The 23,933-nt window shown below is 37.5% G+C and overlaps 2 protein-coding genes across 2 annotated transcripts; both read right to left on the bottom strand.

Moving 5' to 3' along the window:
• Window positions 1–1,359: 1,359 nt before the first annotated feature.
• On the bottom strand, window positions 1,360–4,114 carry LOC112801674 (receptor-like protein kinase FERONIA). The gene has a single exon (XM_025844555.2). The coding sequence runs from the start codon at window positions 3,992–3,994 to the stop codon at window positions 1,469–1,471; it is 2,526 nt and encodes an 841-aa protein (XP_025700340.1). The 5' UTR covers window positions 3,995–4,114; the 3' UTR covers window positions 1,360–1,468.
• Window positions 4,115–5,831: 1,717 nt separating this feature from the next.
• On the bottom strand, window positions 5,832–7,865 carry LOC112801673 (receptor-like protein kinase FERONIA). Its single transcript, XM_025844554.2, has one exon. It carries the CDS (start codon window positions 7,863–7,865, stop codon window positions 5,832–5,834), a length of 2,034 nt encoding a protein of 677 aa, XP_025700339.2.
• Window positions 7,866–23,933: the final 16,068 nt, after the last annotated feature.

Raw genomic sequence — 23,933 nt, 5'->3', positions numbered from 1 at the left:
ATTGATACTTGATTGTTATTAATATATTTGTGAAGAGATGTATTTTAAGTTTTAAGTTTTAATTTTATTTTTATAATTTTATATTTTTATTTAATTATGAACGGATCAACCGGATGAATCAGCGACTTACCGGTTGAACCAACAACTCGTCGTATGAGTGTATGACCGAGTTAATTATCGGTTCAGTTCGGATAACTATGCTACCATCCTTCTTTTTTAGAGCTTTCAAATTACTTTTTTGTTTCTCATGTAGTTATCATTTATGTAGTTCCATTGCACATGCGGCTTAACTTTGATGTTCACCTGTGTTGACAGGGTTAATGTGTGGAGTGCACCTTCTTGATTCTATTTGGCATTTCTAATGCTTGCACTGAAATCACAAGGTTTACAAGAGTTGCAGGGTAGTTGTTCAACATGCTAATTACTGTTCTTTTCTTTCAACAAGTTATTAAGGTATTGTATCCTCTTTTCCTTGGATGATAATATATGATGAATTTGGCACCCGAGAGATAGATGTTACAATTGTTTTCTTTGTTATGATAGTAAGTTTTATTTAAGTGGCTTAGTGTTGCTTTTCTATAATGTTGAGATAGATTTTTTTCTGTACGTAGATACGAAAATTTTCGTTTCAATGTATTGCTATGTGTTATGGGTAGCTGCTGGCCTACTGTGTGCCCTGGCAGTATAATTGGCTTTTCTATATCTGTATTTATTGATTTTCATTCACTTCAGAGACTCTTTGTCACCATATATCATGCTGAGACAATGTCTGGTATATTGTCCTAGTCTGCCTTGATCTTTTGCTTATTGTGTGATTGCTCATACTTGTATTTATTGCTAACAAAAGGGTATCTTCCAGTTTTGGATGCCTTAGGAGAACTGTCTTAGATGAGAGTATAAAATGCAATGAGTATTGTCTTGCAGCATTGATTGGAAATTTGGAACCTTGCTTCACCAAATTTTTCAGGTCTCCTAAATTCGTACTGTATCCTTTTCATCCATATGTAATGATTAAGTTATAAAGGTTCTGGTACATTATTTTCTTCTTTACAATTATATTTCTTTCTTTGGGTGATGCTATTTGGTTCATTGGTGTAGGTTGGGATTAGTGGCTTACAAAAGACAATATCTATTGACTTCTTTGAAGGTTACACAGAACTGGTACCATTGAGGAACATTGAAAATCTGTATACTTGTGGAGATGTGAATTTGTAGTATTGTGTATACATTATGCACCTCATTTTAAGTGTGGAATTTATCTAAAAAAAAAAAAAATCTTTGATGTAATTATTGGGATTTGCCACTAGAATATTTCGTGGCTAGTTACTATTGTTCGAGCGAAATTGTATTTCCAGAATTGAGACTGAACAAGATTTGTAACATTATTTGTTATTATGAATGTAATGAAATGCTTCATTTTGTTAGATTTATGGATAAGTAATAATATATAAGGAACTATATATATAGTTCATCTACCAACAGGCATTATGAGATCAGAAAACTCAATCCCAGGAGTCAAATCAGAATTGCCCTGTAGAGCATGATTACTATTCCTTTGCGTATTTCTCTCACGAGTAACACCACCATTTCTCTGCAATCGCTTTGCGAGTTCAAGATTCTGCAGAACATCACCGGTAGATGGCCTCTCCACACCTCTTTCAGCCAAACACTTCATTGCAACTCCTAAATATACCTCAAAGCACTCTTTTACTATCTCTCCTTCTATTTTGGGATCTACTATCTGCTCCAAATTGCCATTCTCAAAGCATAACTTAGCAAATTCAGCCAACATCAGAGGCTCGTCATTGTTGTTGTCTACGTCACCTTGACTCACAGCAGGCCTTGCACTTAGAACCTCCAGCAGCACAACCCCGAGTGAGTATAAATCCGACTTCTCGGTCAACTTGTGGAATTTACAATACTCTGGATCAAGATAACCAGAACTTCCCTTCACATTGGTGGTGCTAAAGGATGGGTAACTTGACTTTGACAACCCAAAATCAGAAATTTTTGCCACCCAATTATGGTCTAAGAGTATATTGGTTGTCTTGATGTCGCGGTGTATGATCCTCTGCTGTGTCCCTGTGTGCAGATAGTGCAAACCTTTTGCAACTCCAATGCATATATCGAGACGTTGGATCCACGATAAGGGGGTATGATCTCTCTGTCTCAAATGGAGATGATCATGGAGCGTTCCACTGGCCATGAAGTTATATACAAGTATCATCTCCTCATCTTCATTGCAGTAGCCCAAAAGAGACACCAGGTTGTGATGCCGCAGCTTCGAGAGAAATTCGATCTCAGTCTTGTATTCTAGAGCACCTTGTTCTGACAATGAATCACCACGCTTTACAGCTACATAAGTATCCCCACCATCAAAACTACCCTTGTAAACCTTTCCAAATCCGCCTATGCCGATGATTAGAGCCTCGTCAAAGTTGCCTGTTGCCGCCTTTATCTCTTGCAATGGAATATGAGCGCCAAACGGTATCTTGTTTACTTCTTTGACATTGTTAGTTTTGATGGAAAAGCGATCAAACCATGATATGATCCTCCTTGGCATATTGATCTTGCACAGAATTAGACACAGGAGAACTAGTATAACCACTGCAGCAGTTCCACATACGATGAGGATGAACGTGAGTTTCTTTGAGTTTTTAACTATAGCATGGGAAGCTTTTACACCTGAGCGTAAATTGCTATCGAGAGGGGAAGGATTAAGCGCAGAAAGATTCTTCTCATCGGTACTGCTTAGTTTAAAGATCTCTACACCATTCAAGTATGAATTGTAGTACAGAGGTTTGGAATACTTGTTTGGGTGGAGATCTAGCCACAAATCCTGCTTTGCCTCGCTAGCTCTGGAAACCATGACCACATAATCTTGGTATACACCAACTCCAGGGCCCCCACTCACGCTTATTGGATCAAAACTTGCATCAGCTGTTTGATTATTTAAGTATATAGAAAACACAACTTCATTCACCTTCGTGATTTGGCTATAAATTTCACAGAAGTGAAGCCTTACAAGATACTTGAATCCAGAATCAACAGGGAAAAACCACGTCATGTTGAAGTTTAAGTTGATCAAGCCTGCCTTAAAGGTTTCCATTGAACGGGAAGTGCGGTAGACATCTTTCGGGGCAGCATAAGGAGGAACACCATTTGCGTACGAAATCGGCATGCTCATGTTGAAGGGTTCAATACCTTTATCACCCCCAAATATGTAAGGATCATCTTCCTCCCATGTGCGAAACATCGTCCCTGTATCATATTTTGGTGTAATTTGATCACCTCCTACATTTAATCTGTATAAGGTTTCCATGGCAGTATCATTACAAATGTAATAAAGTGCAGGATAGTGACCAACTAACGGTAGAGGAGCATTGAGACAACGAAAGTATAAGCTAAATGGCATTGAAACAACTTCAATCCCATTCACAAATGCAAAGGCAGCAGTGGCATTCGACGATGGGGAGAATGTGAGTTCCAAAGTGCTTCCGCTTACATGGATGATGAATTCTTTCATCAAATATGCTACGTGGAAGTAATCCGTGTTTAAGGGAACACTCAAGTTGTGGAGTAGAGTGAAGTTACCAGCGGTAACGGACAAAAACGCTTTGGAGACATCCATACCCAAGTAAGAAGCTGGATAGAAGTGAAGCCGGACGAATTTCGGACCTGGTGTTACATTGAATGTGTATGTGAACTGTGACCGAAATATCCTAGCAGTCTTATATGGAACTCGAGGAACAGAAACAGGAATGCCAGGGGCTTCGGCTATTTGAGACGACTTGGTGGTGCTTGCATCACCAGTCCAGTTCCTACCATCATATTCTGTAACTTCTGATGCACTTGAGCCACAGTTAATAACTATGTTCTCTGAAGGCACATAAGTGCCTCTATCAGCAATAGTAAATAGTTGTAATTGCAAAAGATTAAAAATTATAACAAAAATGTGCATACTCCATTTCACTCTGTGTATATTTCTCTCCATTGTGCTAGTGTTTTATGAAGATATTATGGATTCTAATAAGAGTGATTACTGATTAGCCCTAAGGCTTCTTGTAGTTGGGCACCTTCCGCATTGTCCTAATAACGTGGTTCGATTTTTCAATACAAACAATTAAATGACTACAGTTGGCATGTAAAGATAACAAATATCAGCTATTTGAATACTCTGCCGACAACGATGACTCTCTCTGTCGGAGAAGGAAAAAAACAAAGTGTGCTTATCAACTTGCTGTTCATATATCATATTAATATGTAATATGGAGTATAGGATAGGATGAGGAATTCAAGACATAAACAGTGGAACGTACAATATGGTTTACAACTTGAAATGTCCAATCATCTTAAGGCTTAGTTTGGTAATGCTTTTACTTTTTAAAAGTAACTTATAAAAGTTAACTTTTAAAAGATAGCTTTTTAAGAGTTGTAGCATTTATGTTTGGAAAATCAAATCAAAAACAACTTTTAATAAACATAAGCAACATCAATTGTGTTTGGTAAAATAGCTTTTAAAATTTAAAAATACTATAATAGACATAAATGCAAACATTAAATTTGAAAATTAGTTAACATATGAGGTTATATTAGACTTTTAAATTTTGAAAAGCACAAGCCAACTTTAAAAAGCTCTATCCTAGGTGCTTTCAAAAGTACCCCGATCTTTTAAAAGATGCAAGCACAAGCACATGATCTTTTTTATTTACCAAACACAAAATGAGGAGCTTGAGTTTTTAAAAAGCACAAGCACATCTTCAAAAAGCTTTACAAACTGGTACTTTTGAAAGCACCTAGGATAGAGCTTTTCAAAGTTGGCTTGTGCTTTTCAAAATTTAAATGTCTAATATAACCTCATATGTTAACTAATTTTCAAATTTAATGTTTGCATTTATGTCTATTATAGTATTTTTAAATTTTAAAAGCTATTTTACCAAACACAATTGATGTTACTTATGTTTATTAAAAGTTGTTTTTGATTTGATTTACCAAACATAAATGCTATAACTTTTAAAAAGCCATCCTTTGAAAGTTAACTTTTATAAGCTACTTTTAAAAAGTAAAAACTTTACCAAACTAAGCCAATCAGTTGAAGACTAATGGACTATCCAAAGTCTACATTTGAATGAAAATATATATATTATTTTTAACGTTATTACTAGAGAATAACAATGGAGGGTCCAACGAAATCACATTTTAGATATGCCAATCACAATGCATAAATTACTCGCGTTGGTTCCAAACAACTGTAGAATCATCTCATTCTCTTGGATAATGCACACATTTGTTTAGCATCATAGACAATTTAGGTTCTTACACATATTTGAATAAGCACAAAAACCAATTTATTATATCCAAATAAGCTGTTGCTATTTATTTTCATAAGCAGAAAGAAAAATGATCAAAAAACACGTTGATATTCAAATATAATTAAATTTGTCTATTAAAATGAAGAAAAACGTTGTTCTTACAGCGAAATATGTTACTAACCTCTTGCTCTTCATATCGTAATAAATTTCCTTAGTATGAGATAAATCATATAAGCGGATTGTCCTCATTGGAAGTTCAAATTATGAACTTAAACTATACGCACCTGATTCAGGTTTAACAATCGAAGTTCAAGTCTAAACTACAATGCATATATCCGCAGTTAAGGAATTTCTAGCATACGAGAAAGAGAGAAGTAAAGAAAATGTACCCTGTGAATCAAGTTATATACTGAACAATAGATATCCCAAAAAATGAATGAATTAGATGCAATACTAATTGCATATACTATGGTATTACATGTAAGTATGTAACTGTTCTTTTTCACCAGATATTTTATTTCACATGGTTATTTCTTGATCCTCAAAACTCTCCTGCAAGGACAAGATATCCTCCAATTTACTAAGAACATCTCCCATTGTTGGCCTTTCTACACTCCTATGACTCAAACATTGGATGCCAATTTCTACAAATGCCACCAAGCAATCTGATCTGATCTTTCCTTCTAATTTCGCATCAACTAGATGTTCAATGCTTCTACATTGGTGGCAATGCAAGGCCCATTCCGCCAAACCAACCTTCTCACTTTGCTCTTCTACTTCGACACGTTTCACTGCTGGTCTTCCACACAACACTTCGAACAAAACCACGCCGAACGAATAGACATCAGATTTTTCAGTCAATTTTCTCCTCTTGTAGTACTCTGGATCTAAGTATCCAAAGGTACCCTTCACCTCAGTGGTAACATGCGTGTGGGAAGAGAAGGGAATGATTCTTGATAACCCGAAATCAGAAATCTTAGGCACCAAGTGATGATCCAGCAATATGTTGGCTGACTTGATATCGCGATGAATGATTGACTGCCTTGTGCCAGTATGCAAATAATGTAGACCTCGTGCCGCGCCAACACAAATCTTCAGTCTCTGATTCCATGAAAGTGGCTGGTTCTGTTTCTTGTATAAATGATCACAAAGACTGCCATTAGCCATGTATTCATACACAAGTATCAATTCATTCTCCTCTTGGCAGAAGCCTATGAGTGACACCACATTCAAGTGACAAAATGTGAAAAAGCTTATCTCATTTTGAAACTCCTTAAATCCTTGATGCGAACCTTTTTTGCATCGCTTTATAGCGCAAGGAGTGACTCCATCATTTATTATGCCTTTGTACACCTTTCCAAAGCCTCCCTCCCCAATCACTTGATCTTCCTTGAAGTTGTCAGTGGCTATGTTAATCTCTGCTAATGTGAATTGATAGCACTGATGACCTGAGGTCATTTTTACTTGCATATTTTTGTAGTTTTCTCTAGTAGCATTCAAAGAGAGTACTTGAAGATTTTCCCTGTTTTGTTTCTTACAAGATTGATGGATAAGAACATAAATAGCAATAAACAATGCAAAAGCAACGGCTGAAGTACAAGCAAGAACAATCACAAGTGGAGCTTTCCTCTTCTTCTTTTGGTGTTCCTCTTTCAATGGGAAACTAACTGCAAGATTAAAATTACTGTCACTTAACTTGATGATCTCTATGCCATTCAAGATGGCATCAGCAAACTTGGGTTTTGATGCTATGTTTGGGTGAAGCGCAATCGACATATTTCTCCTCCTCTCGCTTTCCCTAGGAACCATAACAACATAGTCTTTGTAGAAGGCAACAAATGGTGCACCAACCAAAGCAACCAAATCCATTCTCTCCTCTGCTGTTTGGTTGTTGATATACACCTTGAACACCCTTTGGTTGACCTTAGTTACCTCCATGGAGATCTCACAGAAATGAAGCCTAACAAGGTATTTGAATCCAGAATCAACAGGAAACGACCATGTTAAATTGTACTCCATGTTGGCATCTTGGTTGCTTCCCATTGTTCTGGCAATCCAATATAGTTCTTCTGGAGCCGAATAATTGAAATCAAATGAAGTGGAAGTGTTGTAAGTAATCGAAAGAGGTCGAATTCTACTGTCAAGAACACTTCCATGAAGTGAACTATATAAGTAGCCTGAATCTTCTACCCATGCCCCAAATACATTTTCAACTTCATGGATAGAAACCCGGTAGAGCATTTCAAGAGCATATTGATGATCACTTATATTTAATTCTTGGTGCCCAAGGTAAGGAACATGAAAATTGGAAACTGGAAAATATATAGTAGAGGGCACTGAGAATATCTCAATGCCATTTACAAAAGCAAATGCATTGGAAATTAGAGAAGAAGGAATGATGGTTATGTTTAGTTTCTCTTCCACAACATTGACCAAGAAATCCTTAGTGAAATAAGCTAAGTTGAGTTCTTGTGAAGCAACAAAAGGACTAAAACTACTTAAAAGAGTGTAACAACCTGCTTTGACCGAAAAATAGGCTTTAGAAGGATTCATATTTAAATATGAAGCTGATAGAAAGTATATACGAATGAATTTGAGGCTCCGGGTGAAGGAGAAAGTGTAGTTGAGAGGTGAATGAATTATTCTTGTTGTTGAGTATGGTATTTTTGGCACTCTTTTGTGATATTGGTTCAAAACCGAGAGAGTAGAAGAACTTTTGCTATATTTTGGAAGCAAGAAACTAGACCCAATGTCACCTATCCATCGTGCTCCGTTATATGATGATTCTCCAGAGGAACCGCAATCAAGGAGGATTGTATCTGAAGGGGCACTAATTGAATCACAAATGGTTAAATTGATGGAGTACAAGAAGACAATGATGATGATGATGGGATGCACTACAAAGATGAAAATATGGTTCCATGATTCTGTTACTTCGGTTTCCTTCATGGTTTGCTTGGCTCGTAGAAGTGGTTAAGGAAAAGAAAGTGAAGGGCTGGTTTAGTTCTTTTATGCTTTTAGCTTTTACTTTTAGCTTTAAGGAGTGATGTTTTCTTATTTGATCTTTATATCAAAGGCTTTTTCAACTGCAGAAGATTTTCTGTTATCATTATATTATTTTATAATTAGAAGCATCTAATATGAGTCAACATCTTTGTGGTGATTAGTGTATGGTAACTCGTTTACATTAGTGAACATCTAATATGAGTCAACATCTTGTGGGTACATGTTTGACTTTACATGCATTCGAGGTGGGGGAATGTTTAAAATTTTAAATGTACCAATACTGAGATGATATAATAGTGCAGATTTAAAGAATTATTGACATAAAATTATGCTAAGATCTATATTAGTGAATTATCTTGGTAGACCATTTGAAGTGGATAACTCAAAGCACTCTTGCTGGCTCCTTCTAAGAACCATGGATTACATAATTTTAAAAGTTCTTTTTAAGGCTAGTCCACACGGAAAGCACTAGTATATGCAGTTGTACATTTACTGTCACAAAGAAAATTGACAAAATTAGTCAATATCCCATTTAAAGTGACAATTCAAGAAGAAAAGTTCCAATAGAAAAAATGAGTTACTTTGTTATTTGATTTATTAGCAAAAGCCGTTATCAAACAATGTGACAATATAACGACCTACAAATACTTCTATAATAACTCTATTTCAAAAGCCGATATGCTTGACTAAGTCATAATTCATAATTTAGCAAATTAATTTTGAATTTTATAAGCTAGTGTCAGATAGACAAAGTGACAGATACTTATTTGTTTTTTTTTTTTTTTCCGGTATACTTCGGATTTTATATACAAGTGACAAACACTTTGTGAGCTTGATTACAGCTATTGTAACCAAAATCAAGACTAAGAAAAGGGTGTCAAACTCATACATGAAACATAAGATTCCAGTTGTAAATGCTCATCTTCGGAGGGGCAATCACCGTATCTCGCTCTGAAAAGTTGCGATGGGAATAGAAGGTAGAGGATATTTACAAATTTAATAAATTAATATTAATTTTAATTTTATTAATATTAAATAGAACGTGTTTCGGACCTAATCCAGGTCCTCCAAACGGTCGAGTAACGACCTGGTTTCCTGGGTCCAGGCCCTCACCACGGCTCAAATTGGTGAGGAGATTGTAAATTTCTAACAAATATAAATATAAATACTTTTTATCTTAACCAATAAAAAAAATAATATAACAATATAAACTATATGGCTCCCTTAGGTACGTCTGATAAACCACAATTTTAGGGTTTATTTTGTATTGAATTAGGTAGATTTTATTAATTTTTCTCACATTTATTCAATGAAATAGCATGATTTTGTAAATCTCCCTAAACTGTGCTTAATGATTAAAAACATGCTTTCTAGGCCCTAAATTGATAAATTTAATTCACTTTAATTCCATTCGAGGCCTTGATATGTTTGTTGAGTGATTTCAGGTTTAGAAGGCAAAGATTGGATTGAAGAAATGAAGAAAAAGCATGGAAAGTGGAGAACTCATGAAAAAATGAGCATTTGGAGGATTCATAGCGACGCGCACGCGTGACCAACACGGACGCGTGAGAAGGTCATTTTCTAGGTAACGCGTACACGTGACCCATGTGTACGCGTGACAAGCGGCACATGACCAACTTAAAGGCAATACGCTGGAGGCGATTTCTATGCCATCCAGGCCCAAATCCAACTCATTTCCGAAGCTATTAGAGGTTGAATTTAAGAAGATCAAGGGGAGAGCAATTAGGATAGATTAGAAACATGTTTTAGGTCATATTCTAGAGAGAGAAGCTCTCTCTTCTCTCTAGAATTAGGGTAGATTAGGTTAGATTTTCCTTATATTTAGGTTTAATTCTTGTTTTGTGTTAGTTTTCCCTTCAACTTCTTATTCTTACATCCTTACTCTCTTAGTTTTATTTGTTATTTCTTTCATTTTGTTGCCTTTATGTTTATGACACTTTGTTACTTTTAATTTCAATAAATACAATTTATGTTTTATGTTTGTTTATGTTTAATTGAATTGTTATTGTTATTTTTCTTGCAATGGTAGTTGTTGGATTTTATATTTCTTGTCATTTTACCATGCTTTCCTTTCATGCCTTCCAAGTGTTTGATAAAATATTTGGTTGGATTTTAGTGTAGATTTTTGTGTTCTTGGCTTGGGTTGGTAACTTGGGTGACCTAGAGTTACTAATATCCAAGTAATTGATCATTTGTGCCATTGACTCTAGTCTTTCACTAAATCAATTAGTGAGGTGGCTAGGACTTATGGACTAGGATCCATTAAGCTCACTTGACTTTCCTCTAATTTTGGGGATGACAAAGTGGGAGTGATCCTTGCAATTATCATGTAGTGATTAGTAACAAGGATAGTGATCCTTAACCATCAATCCTTGCCAGGACCTTTTTACCATTTGATTTACTTTTACTTTCTTGTCATTTACATTTCTTGTTTTTAAACTGAAAACCCCAAAAGGATACATCATAACAAATAATATGCACACTTCCCTGCAATTTCTTGAGAGACGACACGAGATTTGAATACTTCGGTTTATTTTTATTAGGTTTGTACTTGTGACAAACAAATTAAACTTTGATTGAAGATTAATTGTTGGTTTGGAACTATACTTGCAATGGAACTATTTTGTAAAATTCTTTACCGACATTTATCCTCCATCAAGTTTTTGGCACCGTTGCCGAAGAATTGAAAATGTGTGCCTTGTTATTGGTTATTGTATATATGTGAATATTGTGAATATGTTTGCCTTTTGCTTCTTTGTTAGTTTTTGCTAGTTTTAGGAGTTGTTTTCTTTATTTCTTATTAGTATTTATTTTTTTATGTTCTCTTTTCACTATGAATTCTCACCCTTTTGGCTATAAGTTTGGTTCAAACTATGTTGTAGGAAATGGGAATTATAATGAGAACATGCATTAAGGATGGAATAATCAAAGGTGGGAGGAGCCCCAAGCGTATGGACAACCCTCTTGACAACAACCTCCACCAATGTACTATGAGCAAGAACCATTCTATGATGTATACTGGTGCACGAAAATTACAATCACACTTTGTAATTTCGCACAACTAACCAGCAAGTGCACTAGGTCGTCCAAGTAATACCTTATGTGAGTAAGGGTCGATCCCACGGAGATCGCCGGCTTGAAGCAAGCTATGGTTATCTTATTATTCTTAGTCAGGATATCAATAGGGTTCTTAGTTTTAATTGCGAAAAATAAAAGAACATTAAATAATTACTTGTTATGCAGTAATGGATAATGGGTTGGAGTTTTGGAGATGCTCTGTCTTTTGAATTTCTGCTTTTCTACTGTCTTTTTCTTCATGCACGTAGGTCTCCTTCCATGGCAAGCTGTATGTTGGTGGATCACCGTTGTTAATGGCTACCAGCCGTCCTCTCAGTGAAAAGGGTCCATGTACATGGCTAATTATCTGTTGGTTCTCACCAATGTTGGAATAGGATCCATTGATCCTTTTGCGTCTGTCACCACGCCCAGCATTCATGAGTTTGAAGCTCGTCACAGTCATCCCTTCCCTGATCCTACTCGAAATACCACAGACAAGGTTTAGACTTTCCGGATCTCAGGAATGCTGCCAATTTATTCTATCTTATACCACGAAGACTCTGGACTCACGGATTGAATGCTCCGTTGTCAGGAGAGGCAGTCAAACTCGTGAACCAGAAACTCAAGAGATATACATTCAATCTAAGGTAGAACGGAAGTGGTTGTCAGGCACGCGTTCATAGGTTGAGAATGGTGATGATTGTCACGGATCATCACATTCATCATGTTGAAGTACGAACGAATATCTTATAATAGAAACAAGCGAGATTGAATAGAAAACAGAAATATTTGCATTAATTCATTGAGACGCTGCAGAACTCCTCATCTCCAACGATGGGGTTTAGAGACTCATGCCATCAAAGGTACAATTTCAGATGTAAAAATGTCATGAGGTACAAAATAAATCTCTAAAAGTAGTTTTTATACTCAACTAGTAACCTAGATTTACAGAAAATGAGTAAACTAAGATAGATAGTGCAGAAATCCACTTCTGGGGCGCACTTGGTGTGTGTTGGGGCTGAGCATTGAAACTTTCACGTGTATAGGCTATTCTTGGAGTTAAACGTCAGTTTGTAACCTGTTTTTGGCGTTTAACTCTTGTTTGTAACTTGTTTCTGGCGTTTAACACCAGAATAGGGCAGAAAGCTGGCGTTAAACGCCAGTTTGCGTCATCTAAACTTAAGCAAAGTATGGACTGTTATATATTGATGGAAAGCCCTGGATGTCTACTTTTCAACGCAATTGAGAGCGCTCCATTTGGACTTCTGTAGCTCCAAAAATTCCATTTTGAGTGCAGGGAGGTTAGAATCCAACAGCATCTACAGTCCTTTTTCAGCCTCTGAATCAGATTTTTGCTCAGGTCCATCAATTTTAGCCAGAAAATACCTGAAATCATAGAAAAACACACAAACTCGTAGTAAAGTCCAGAAATGTGATTTTTGCATAAAAACTAATAAAAATGTAAGTTAAGTGGATAAATTAATTCGAATCCTCAAAGTCCCAGTCTTTCCTTGGGAAAAGTTGGAGTTATTGGATCTCGAATTAATTCTTGAAGAATTCCAATTTTCAATCAACAATGAGTTTGATAACTCAAGAGTCACCAATTATTTAACCAAAGCCAAAAGGGAAAATATCTAAATTAAATTAAAAGCATTCATATAAATAAAACAATCATAAACTGAAATACCTCAAATAACATTAATTAAGAAAATCAATCCAAACATAAAAGAGTTCTTAAACTAAATTGGGAAAATATATAAAAGGAATATTGAACCTGTGATTGAAGAAGATGAATTCCTAATCCTAATCCTAATCCTAAGAGAGAGGAGAGAACATCTCTCTCTAAAAACTACATCTAATCCTAAAATTATGAATTATGAGAGTTTCATGATGAATGGATGCATTCCCCCACTTTATAGCCTCTAATCTGTGTTTTTCAGGCCGAAAACTGGGTCAAAAAAGGCCCAGAAATTGCCCCCTGCATATTCTGGTACGTTCAGGTCGCGGGCAAGTGACGCGAAGGCGTCGCCCACGCGGCCGCGCGGATTGAAGTTCACATATGCGACGCGTCCGCGTGGATCACGCGTTCGCGTTGCCTAGCGTCAAGGCAACTATGGAACATTATATATCAAATCGAAGCCCCGGACGTTATGCTTGTACTGATGCAGGAATCTCCACCAACGTTTGCAAATCCAATATCCTCCGGGATCCTAAATCTTGTTTCTACACCCGTCTTCAAGTTGATTATCCTGATTCCATTCGGGTGGTTCAGCTTTAAAATTCTCACTAAAGTGTCCAAACAACTTCCTAGACTCATTCAATTGAGCTCTATACCAACCTTTGTGTTTAAATTTTGAGCTTCCAACCATAATGAACCTTGCAGGACAGATCTTACCACTGACCATCTTCTTCTTACTCTTAATGCCACAAAGAGCTCTAAGTTGACCATCCGTCTCCAGTAGCTCGTATTCAAGTGGAATTAGAAAGCTAAGGGATATGAATTTTACCCACTTGAATGTTGTGAAGGATGATGGCAACTTAGGGGGAGGTGTTTTTATTGAACGTGCAAGCTCCACTCCCTTGTGCTCTTCTTTGACATCTTCCACCTCTTTGCAAGCTTCTTCAATTTCAACCTCTTCCTCTTGGTAGCTTTCTTCCAATTTAATATCTTCTTTATTATGCACCAAGGGCATGGGAGGTTGTGCCTCTTCTTCTTGAATCTCCATCTCTTGATTAACCTCTTCCAATTCTTCTATTATGACATGCCTTGGAGGTTGTACACCCTCCTCAACATCAATTTCAAATGCCTTGGAAGGAGGCTTTATGACTTGAATTTTTCATGGAGGTTCTGCATCTCCTAAGTCTGCAACCGCTTCTTCTTCTTCAACAATTATGGCTTCCTCCACTTGTTCCAGTACAAAGTCATGCTCCTTACTGTCCACTGGAGTTTCTAGTGTCTCCTTCATGCTACGTTCTTCATTAGATTCTCCACATGAAGCCATGGGGGTTCCTTGAGTGTCTGAACATCTAGAAAGTAATTGATTTATTGCTTGCTCCAATTGATGAAGGGTTGCATGAAATTGATCTACTGTTTCCTTGAGACGATCCCTTGACTCTTGTTCCATTTCAATAGCATAACTGGGATCATCTTGCTCTTGGATTGATGGATGTGAGTGCTCTTCCATGGATGGTGGTGATGGGATGGTGGTGATGGAATGGGTAGATCATTATATGGTTGAAAAGGAAGTGCACTAGAGCTTAAGGGTTGATTGTTGAAGGTATTCGGTGGTCCGATTTGGGTGACCAGAGCTTGTATAGTAGAGTTTAAATCGGCAAATACTTTCTCCATGGAGGTTTGGGGTGGATAGGAGGGTTCATTTTGATAATGATAAGGAGATTGTGTATATTGAGGTGCTGGGTCTATGTATGGTTCATTTGGCTCATAAGGTGGTTGGTATGGTGGATATGGATTAGGGTCATATGGAGGTGAATGGTGGAAAGGGGCTTGTGAGTATGGTGGTCCAAAGCTATGTTGAGGAGAGGATTCATAGGCGTATGGTGGTGGTTATTGATAGTCAAAAAAGTGCTCACCATGGCCGTTATCTTGGTATGCATCACAGAATGGTTGTTGATAGTCCATTGGAGGTGGTTGTTGCCATGAGGGTTGATCAAATCCTTGTGGCTCCTCCCATCTTTGATACTTCCAACCTTGATGCCTGTTCTCATTGTAATTTCCTCTTTCTGCAACATAATTGTAACCAGATTCATAGCCAAAGGGGTGAGAGTTCATAGTAATAGGAGAAAATAGAAACAAAAACTAAGAAAAAGAAATTATTTTGAAAAAGATATAATTTTTGAAAAAAGATAAGATAAGATTTTGAAAAAAAAATATAATTTTTGAAAAAAAGATTTGAATTTTGAAAAAAAAGATAAGATAAGATAAAAAAATTTAAAATCTGAAATTTTTTTTTGAAAAATATTTACAATAACCAATAATAAGGCACACGTTTGCAATTCTCTGGCAACGGCGCCATTTTGATAAGAGAACTTTTGCGTGGTCTAGAATTCAGAATAAATTCCCGTTGCAAGTATAGCTTCTAAACCAACAAAAGTCCTTTCATACAAATGTTTTGGTTGTCACAAGTAACAAACCCCTTTTTAAAATTGATAACCGAGTATTTAAACCTCGGGTCGTCTTCTCAAGGAATTGCAGGGAGGTATGTTCTTATTATTGATTATGAGTTTGTAAATTGGGGTTTTGGAGTTTGGGCAATGGGCACAGGTATATTTAAATGACAAGTAAAATAAATTAACAATAATAAAATCTTTTGGCAAGGTATGAAGAACTGGAAGTCCTATCCTAGTTATCCTTATCAATTATGATGAGAATTGGATTTTTTTCCCACTTTGTTAACCTCTAACTATGAAGGTAAGTTAAGTGGATGAATTAATTCGAATTCTCAAGTCTCAGTCTTTTCTTGGGAAAAGTTGGAGTTATTGGATCTCGAATTAATTCTTGAAGAATTCCAATTTTCAATCAACAATGAGTTTGATAACTCAAGAGTCACCAATTATTTAACCAAAGCCAAAAGAGAAAATATCTAAATTAAATTAAAAGCATTCATATAAATAAAACAATCATAAACTGAAATACCTCAAATAACATTAGTTAAGAAAATCATCCAAACATAAAGAGTTCATAAACTAAATTGGAAAAATATATAAAAGGAATATTGAACCTGTGATTGAAGAAGATGAATTCCTAATCCTAATCCTAATCCTAAGAGAGAGGAGAGAACCTCTCTCTCTAAAAACTACATCTAAACCTAAAATTATGAATTATGAGAGCCACATGATGAATGGATGCATTCCCCCACTTTATAGCCTCTAATCTGTGTTTTTCGGGCCGAAAAATGGGTCAAAAATAGCCCAGAAATCGCCCCCTGTGTATTCTGGTACGTTCAGGTCGCGGGCAAGTGACGCGAAGGCGTCGCCCACGCGGCCGCGCGGATTGAAGTTCGCAGATGCGACGGGTCCGCATGGATCACGCGTTCGCGTTGCCTAGCGTCAAGGCAACTATGGCATATTATATATCAAATCGAAGCCCCGGACGTTAGCTTTCCAACGCATCTGAAACCGCGTCGTTTGGACCTTTGTAGCTAAAGTCATAGCCGTTTGAGTGTGAAGAGGTCAGGCTGGACAGCTTAGCAGTTTCTCCAACTTCTTGTATTCTTTCCATTTTTGCATTCTTCCTTTCCATCCTCTGAGTCATTCCTACCCTATAAAATCTGAAAATACTTAACACACATATCAAGACATCTAATGGTAATAAGAGAGGATTAAACATAGGGAACTTAAGGCCAAAGAAGCATGTTTTGAATCAAAGCACATAATTTGGAAGGCAAATGTAAAACCATGCAAATAGTATGAATAAGTGGGTAAAGAGTTGATAAAATCCGCTCAATTAAGCACCAGATAAACCATAAAATAGTGGTTTATCAACCTTCATGCCACAAGCACATGGTTAGGGACAGCTGGGTTTAGCCGCTTAGGCCGGGATTTTATTCCTTTAGGCCCTCCTATCATTGATGCTCAAAGCCTTGGATCCTTTTTACACTTGCCTTTTGGTTTTAAGGGCTGTTGGATTTTTTTTCACTGCTTTTTCTTGCTTCAAGAATTAATTTTATGATTTTTTAGATTACCAATAACATTTCTCTTTTTCATCATTCTTTCTAGAGCCAACAGTTTTAACATTCATAAACAACAAGATAAAAAATATGCACTGTTTAAGCATTCATTCAGAAGACAAAACGTCTTGCCACCACATATAAATAATTTGAATTTTTCTTATTAAGAACTCGAAAAAAATTGCCTCCTTATTCTAAAAATATTTGCTATTTTATTCATGTTTAATGATGATGAGAAAAATAAATTATAGCTTACTTGGAGATGATAAAAATAAAAATAAGAATACTAATCACGACTACTCATATGACTCCTAAGATAGATTTCTAATAGCAGAAGTTATCATAGAATTAAGATTAGGACAAAACAACCTTTATTTTGGGAGATGGATGCTCCTTCAATTTGTGGGTTGTCTGGACCTTCAAGAGAAAGTTTCTGGCGCTTCGGCTGTTGTAGTTCATGCCCTTGCTTCTCCTATTCCTTAAGCAGTTTGCAAATCATAAAATTTTGATTCTGTTGTTCTTCCTTGAGTTGATCCATAGTTTCTTGCAACTTGGTGACAGATGCTTCTAGGCGGGTCCAATAGTCAATCTGAGGGATCTCTGGGAGGAACTCATGCACCCTCCTTTTGATAGAGTTTTCTTGTACTTGTTGTCCCTCCATTGACTTCTTGGTGATTGGATGTTAGACTGGGATGAACTCATCTACTCCCATCTTCACCCCAGCCTCTTTACATAGCAGAGAAATCAAATTTGGGTAAGCCAATTTGGCATCCTTGGAGTTCTTATTTGCAATTGTGTAGAGCTCACAAGAAATCAGTTGATGAACTTCCACTTCGTTTTCTTGCATAATGCAATGGATCATCACTGCTCTCTTGATAGTGACTTCGGAGCGGTTGCTGGTAGGCAGTATGGAACGCCTAATGAAATCCAGCCAGCCCCTAGAAATTGGTTTGAGATCCCCTCTCTTGAGTTGATTTGGAACACATTTTGTGCTAGTTGTCCACTTGGTTCCAGGGATGCATATCTCCTCTAGACTTTGGTCCAAGCGCTTATCATCACACACCATTCTCCTATTAAAGGATTCTGGATTATCTTGTAGTTGAGGCAGCTTGAAGACCTCTCTTATTTTATCAAGGTGGAAGTGAATCATCTTCCCTCTGACCATGGTTCGAAAGGTATAGAAAGTGGTTCCAGTCATTCTCTGCCTCTCTGTTTGCCACAGATTTGAGTAGAATTCCTGAACCATGTTTCTACCCACTTTTATCTCAAGATTAGCTAGAATTTCGCAGCCTCTATTTTGAATTTGCTCTTGGATCTCCAGATATTCATCTTCTTTCTAATCGAATTTTACTTCCGGGATCACTGACCTTAGACCCATTATTTTATGGTAATGGTCCGAATGTTCCTTGGTTAAGAACCTCTTTTGATTCCAAAGTGGTCTTGGATTATTCTCTTTCTTGCCTCTTGAAGTGGTTTGTTTTCCCTTAGAAGCCATGACCTTAGTGAGTCTTAGCTCAGTGATCACGCAAAACATACCAAACTTAGAGGTTTGCTTGGCCTCGAGCAAAAGAAAGGAAAGGCGAGGAGAAGGAGGAGAGCCAAATTCGAATTGTGGAGGAGAGTGGGTGGCCAAATGTTAATTTAAAAGGAAAGGGTGGGTTCAAAAATTTTTGAAAAAGATATGATAGAAGATATGATCTCTAAAAAGATAATTATGATATGCAAAAGATGTAATTTTAAAATTGAAAAGATAGGAGAGAGTTTTGAAAAAGATAAATCTAAATTTGAAAAGATAGTATGATGAGTTGAAAAAAAAAAAGATTTGAAAAGATATTAACAACATATATAAATTTTGAAAAAGATTTGAAAAGAAAGTAAAAAGATATATGAATTTTGAAAAAGATTTGAAAATAAGAAAAGAATTTTATGATTAAGAGTTATAATTTTTTTTGAAATTTGAAATTGAAAAGACGAGGATTTGAAATATGTTTATGCAAGAAATTATGGATGAAAACATAAAAATTAAAAAAAAATGGGTTGGAAAACAAAATTACCTCCCCTCCATTTTTCTGCCGTTAAACGCCCAAATGCTGCTTGTTTTGGGCGTTTAACGCCCATTTGTTGCTTGTTTTGGGCGTTTAACGCCCCTGGCTGGCGTTAAACGCCAGAAAGTCTTTATCACTAGGCATTTTTCTAAACGCACAGGATGCTGTAGTTCTGGCGTTAAACGCCCTGAATGGCACCCATTCTGGCGTTTAACACCCAGAAGTTGCTTGTTTTGGGCGTTAAACGCCTGAAAGTGCCTTTTACTGGCGTTTTCGTGCCAGTGAGCTTCTTTTCTCTGCTTTCTGCTCTGAATCCTTCTGTAACTCTGTGAACTCCTGTAAATGAGAATTAGTTCAGATGATAATTTATTTAACTCCTATAATTATTATTTAAATAACAAATAAACTATAATAATGGCTGGGTTGCCTCCCAGCAAGCGCTTCTTTATTGTCTTTAGCTGGACCTTACTGAGCTTTAATCTTGTCTCAGTTTTGAGCATTCTTGCTCAAAATTATTTTCAAGATAATGTTTGACTCTCTGTCCATTAACAATGAACTTTTTGTCAGAATCAATATCCTAAAGCTCTACATATCCATATGGTGACACGCCTGTAATCACATATGGTCCTCTCCACCGGGATTTTAGTTTTCCAGGGAATAGCCTGTGCCTAGAGTTAAATAGTAGAATATTTTGTCCTGGCTCAAAGACTCTGGATGACAGGTTCTTATATAGCCATCTCTTTGCTTTCTCCTTGTAAATTTTGGCATTTTCAAAAGCTTTGAGTCTGAATTCCTCTAGCTCATTCAGCTGGAGCAATCTTTTCTCTCCAGCTAATTTGTCATCAAGGTTTAGGAATCTGGTTACCCAGTAGGCTTTATGCTCCAGTTCCACGGGCAGGTGACAGGCCTTCCGATACACAAGCTGGTATAGAGAGGTTCCTATATGAGTTTTGAATGCTGTTCTGTATGCCTATAGAGCATCATCCAAGCTCTTTTCTCAATCTTTTCTACGGTCAATTACAGTCCGTTCCAGGATTCTTTTTATTTCTCTATTAGAGACTTCAGCTTGCCCATTGGTCTGTGGATGATATGGAGTTGCCACCTTGTGGCTAATTCCATAACGGACCATGGCAGTATAAAGCTGTTTATTGCAGAAATGAGTGTCTCCATCACTGATCAGTGCTCTAGGGACACCAAATCTGCTAAAGATATGTTTCTGAAGGAACTTCAGTACTGTCTTAGTATCGTTAGTGGGTGTTGGAATTGCCTCCACCCATTTAAATACATAGTCTACTGCCACTAGAATGTAAGTGTTTGAGTATGATGGTGGGAAAGGACCCATGAAGTCAATACCCCATACATCAAACAACTTAATCTCTAAGATCCCTTGTTTAGGCATGGCGTAACCATGAGGTAGATTACCAGCTCGCTAGCAACTGTCACAGTTACGTACAAACTCTCGGGAGTCTCTATAGATTGTAGGCCAGTAGAAGCCACATTGGAGGACTTTGGTGGCTATTCGCTCACCTCTGAAATGTCCTCCATATTGTGATCCATGGCAATGCCATAGGATCTTTTGCGCCTCTTCTCTAGGCACGCACCTACGAATCAGTCCGTCTGCGCATCTCTTGAAGAGATATGGTTCATCCCACAAGTAGTACTTCGCATCAGAAAATAGTTTTTTCTTTTGCTGCCTGCTGAACTCCTTAGGAATGAATCTTGCAGCTTTATAGTTTGTGATGTCTGCAAAACATGGCACCTCCTGAATGGCAAAGAGTTGCTCATTCGGAAAGGTTTCAGAGATCTCAGTGAGGGGTAGAGACATCCCTTCTACTGGTTCTATCCAGGACAGGTGATCTGATACTTAATCTTCTGTTCTTTTTCTGTCTCTTATTTCTATATCAAACTCTTGCAGAAGCAACACCCATCTTATGAGCCTGGGTTTTAAATCCTGCTTTGTAAGTAGATATTTAAGAGCAGCATGGTCAGTGTACACAATCACTTTTGATCCTACCAAATAGGATCTGAACTTGTCAATGGCATAAACCACTGCAAGCAATTCATTTTCTGTGGTTGTGTAATTTTTCTGTGTGTCATTTAGAACATGGCTGGCATAGTAAATAACGTGCAGAAGCTTGTCATGCCTCTGTCCCAATACTGCACCAATAGCATGGTCACTGGCATCACACATTAGTTCAAATGGTAATGTCCAGTCTGGTGCAGAAATGACAGGCGCTGTGACCAGCTTAGCCTTCAGAGTCTCAAAGGCCTGCACACACTCTGTGTCAAAGACAAATGGTGTATCAGCAGCTACGAGGTTACTCAGAGGTTTTGTGATTTTTGAAAAATCCTTTATAAACCTCCTATAGAATCCTGCATGTCCCAGAAAACTTCTAATTGCCTTAACATTGGTGGGTGCTGGTAATTTTTCGATTACCTCCACCTTAGCTTGATCCAACTCTATGCCTTTGTTCGAAATTTTATGCTCAAGGACAATTCCTTCAGTCACCATAAAGTGACATTTTTCCTAGTTTAAAACCAGGTTAGTCTTTTGGCATCTTTTCAGAACAAGTGCTAGATGATCAAGACAGGAGCTGAATAAGTCTCTAAATACTGAGAAGTCATCCATGAAGACTTCTAGAAATTTTTCCACCATATCAGAGAAGATGGAGAGCATGCATCTCTGAAAGGTTGCCGGTGCATTACATAGACCAAATGGCATCCTTTTGTAGGCAAATACTCCAGATGGACATGTGAATGTTATTTTCTCTTGATCCTGGGGATCTACTGCAATTTGGTTGTAGCCTGAGTAGCCATCCAGAAAGCAATAATAGTCATGACCGGCTAGCCTTTCTAGCATTTGGTCTATGAATGGTAAAGAAAAATGATCCTTTCTGGTGGCTGTATTGAAATTTTTGTAGTCAATACACATACGCCACCCTGTAACTATTATTGTAGGAACGAGTTCATTTTTTTCATTATGAACCACTATCATGCCTCCCTTTTTGGGTACAACTTGGACAGGGATCACCCAGGGGCTATCAGAAATGGGATAAATAATCCCAGCCTCTAGTAATTTAGTGACCTCTTTCTGCACCACCTCCTTCATGGCTGGATTCAGCCGCCTTTGTGGTTGAACCACTAGTTTGGCATTATCCTCCAGTAGGATCTTGTGCATGCATCTAGCTGGGCTAATGCCCTTGAGATCACTAATGGACCACCCAAGAGCTGTCTTGTGTGTCCTTAGCACCTGAATTAGTGCTTTCTCTTCCTATGGCTCTAAGGTAGAGGTTATGATTACAGGAAAAGTTTCACCTTCTCCCAGAAAATCATATTTTAGGGATGGTGGTAGTGGTTTGAGCTCGAGTTTAGGAGGTTTCATCTCTTCCTGAGGAATTTTCAGAGGTTCTTTTATTTCCTCTGGTTCCTCCAGATCAGGCTGAACATCTTTAAAGATATCCTCCAGGAAGTCAATAATATCAACACGCATACAGTCTTTTGATGTGTCTGGGTGCTTTATTGCTTCAATAGCATTCAGCCTAAACTCATCCTCATTGACTCTTAGGGTTACTTCACCTTTTTGGACGTCAATGAGGGTTCATCCAGTTGCTAAGAAAGGTCTTCCTAGAATAAGAGTTGCATTCTTGTGCTCCTCCATTTCCAGCACTACAAAATCAGTGGGAAAGGCGAATGGCCCAACTGTGACAATCATGTCTTCAATCACGCCTGATGGGTATTTAATGGAGCCATCATCAAGTTGAAGGAAAATTCGGGTTGGTTTAACCTCTTCAGTCAACCCAAGCTTTCTGATAGTGGATGCAGAGATTAGGTTGATACTTGCCCCAAGATCACATAGAGCTGTCTTGGTACATGTACCCTCTAATGTGCATGGTATCGTAAAGCTTCCAGGATCCTTAAGCTTCTCTGGTAAGCTTTTTAAAATGATTACATTGCATTCTTCAGTGAGGAGAACTTTTTCAGTTTCTCTCCAATCCCTCTTATGACTTAAGATCTCTTTCATGAACTTAGCGTAAGAGGGTATTTGCTTAAGTGCCTCTACAAACGGAATATTAATTTCAAGAGTCCTGAGATAGTCTACAAAGCGGAAAAATTGTTTATCCTGTTCTGCTTGGCGGAGTTTCTGAGGATAAGGTATTTTGGCTTTTTATTCTTCAACCTTGGTTGCTACATGTTTATTTCTTACAGATGTAGGTTGAGAAGCCTTCTTGAGGGAGTTATTATCAGCACTTGCAAGTGTCTGACCCCTCATAGGCGTTTGAATGCCAGGATTGGGGCTGGATTGGCGTTTAACGCCAGATTTCCTCCCTTTTTGGCATTTGAACGCCAGAACTGAACATGGGTTGGGCGTTTAACGCAAATTTTTCTCCCTTTTCTGGTGTTTGAATGCCATAACTGGGCGTCCACTGGGTGTTTAACGCCAGTTTTTTACCCTTTTCTGGTGTTTGAACGCCAGAATCATTCCTCTCTGGGCTCTTACTATCCTCAGAAGGATTTTGGGTTGCAGTCTGCTCATCCTCTATTATTTATTCTTTTCTTGGCTTTCTGCTGCTTTGAGTTGAGGTATTCAATGTTTTTCCACTCCTTAATTGAACTGCTTGGCACTCTTCTGTTATCTATTTTGATAATTGCTGTCTTGTCTGGTCAAGTTGTGCTTCCATGTTCCTGTTAGCATCCTTAGTGTCTTGTAACATCTCTTTAAATTCTGCCAACTGTTCTGTTAGATAACATAATGCTGATTGATTTCAGCAACTTGTTCTAGAGGACTAAGTTCAGTGGACACTACC

This window comes from Arachis hypogaea, chromosome 5 (assembly GCF_003086295.3).
Source record: "Arachis hypogaea cultivar Tifrunner chromosome 5, arahy.Tifrunner.gnm2.J5K5, whole genome shotgun sequence".
In the NCBI taxonomy this organism is placed as follows: Eukaryota; Viridiplantae; Streptophyta; class Magnoliopsida; order Fabales; family Fabaceae; genus Arachis; species Arachis hypogaea.
Note: the sequence above shows the minus strand (reverse complement) of the source record. Positions and strands in the feature narration are given on the sequence as shown.

Excerpts from the sequence above, each read along its gene's own strand:
- LOC112801674 (XM_025844555.2), bottom strand. The coding sequence starts at position 3,994 with ATGGAGAGAAATATACACAGAGTGAAATGGAGTATGCACATTTTTGTT.
- LOC112801673 (XM_025844554.2), bottom strand. The coding sequence starts at position 7,865 with ATGAATCCTTCTAAAGCCTATTTTTCGGTCAAAGCAGGTTGTTACACT.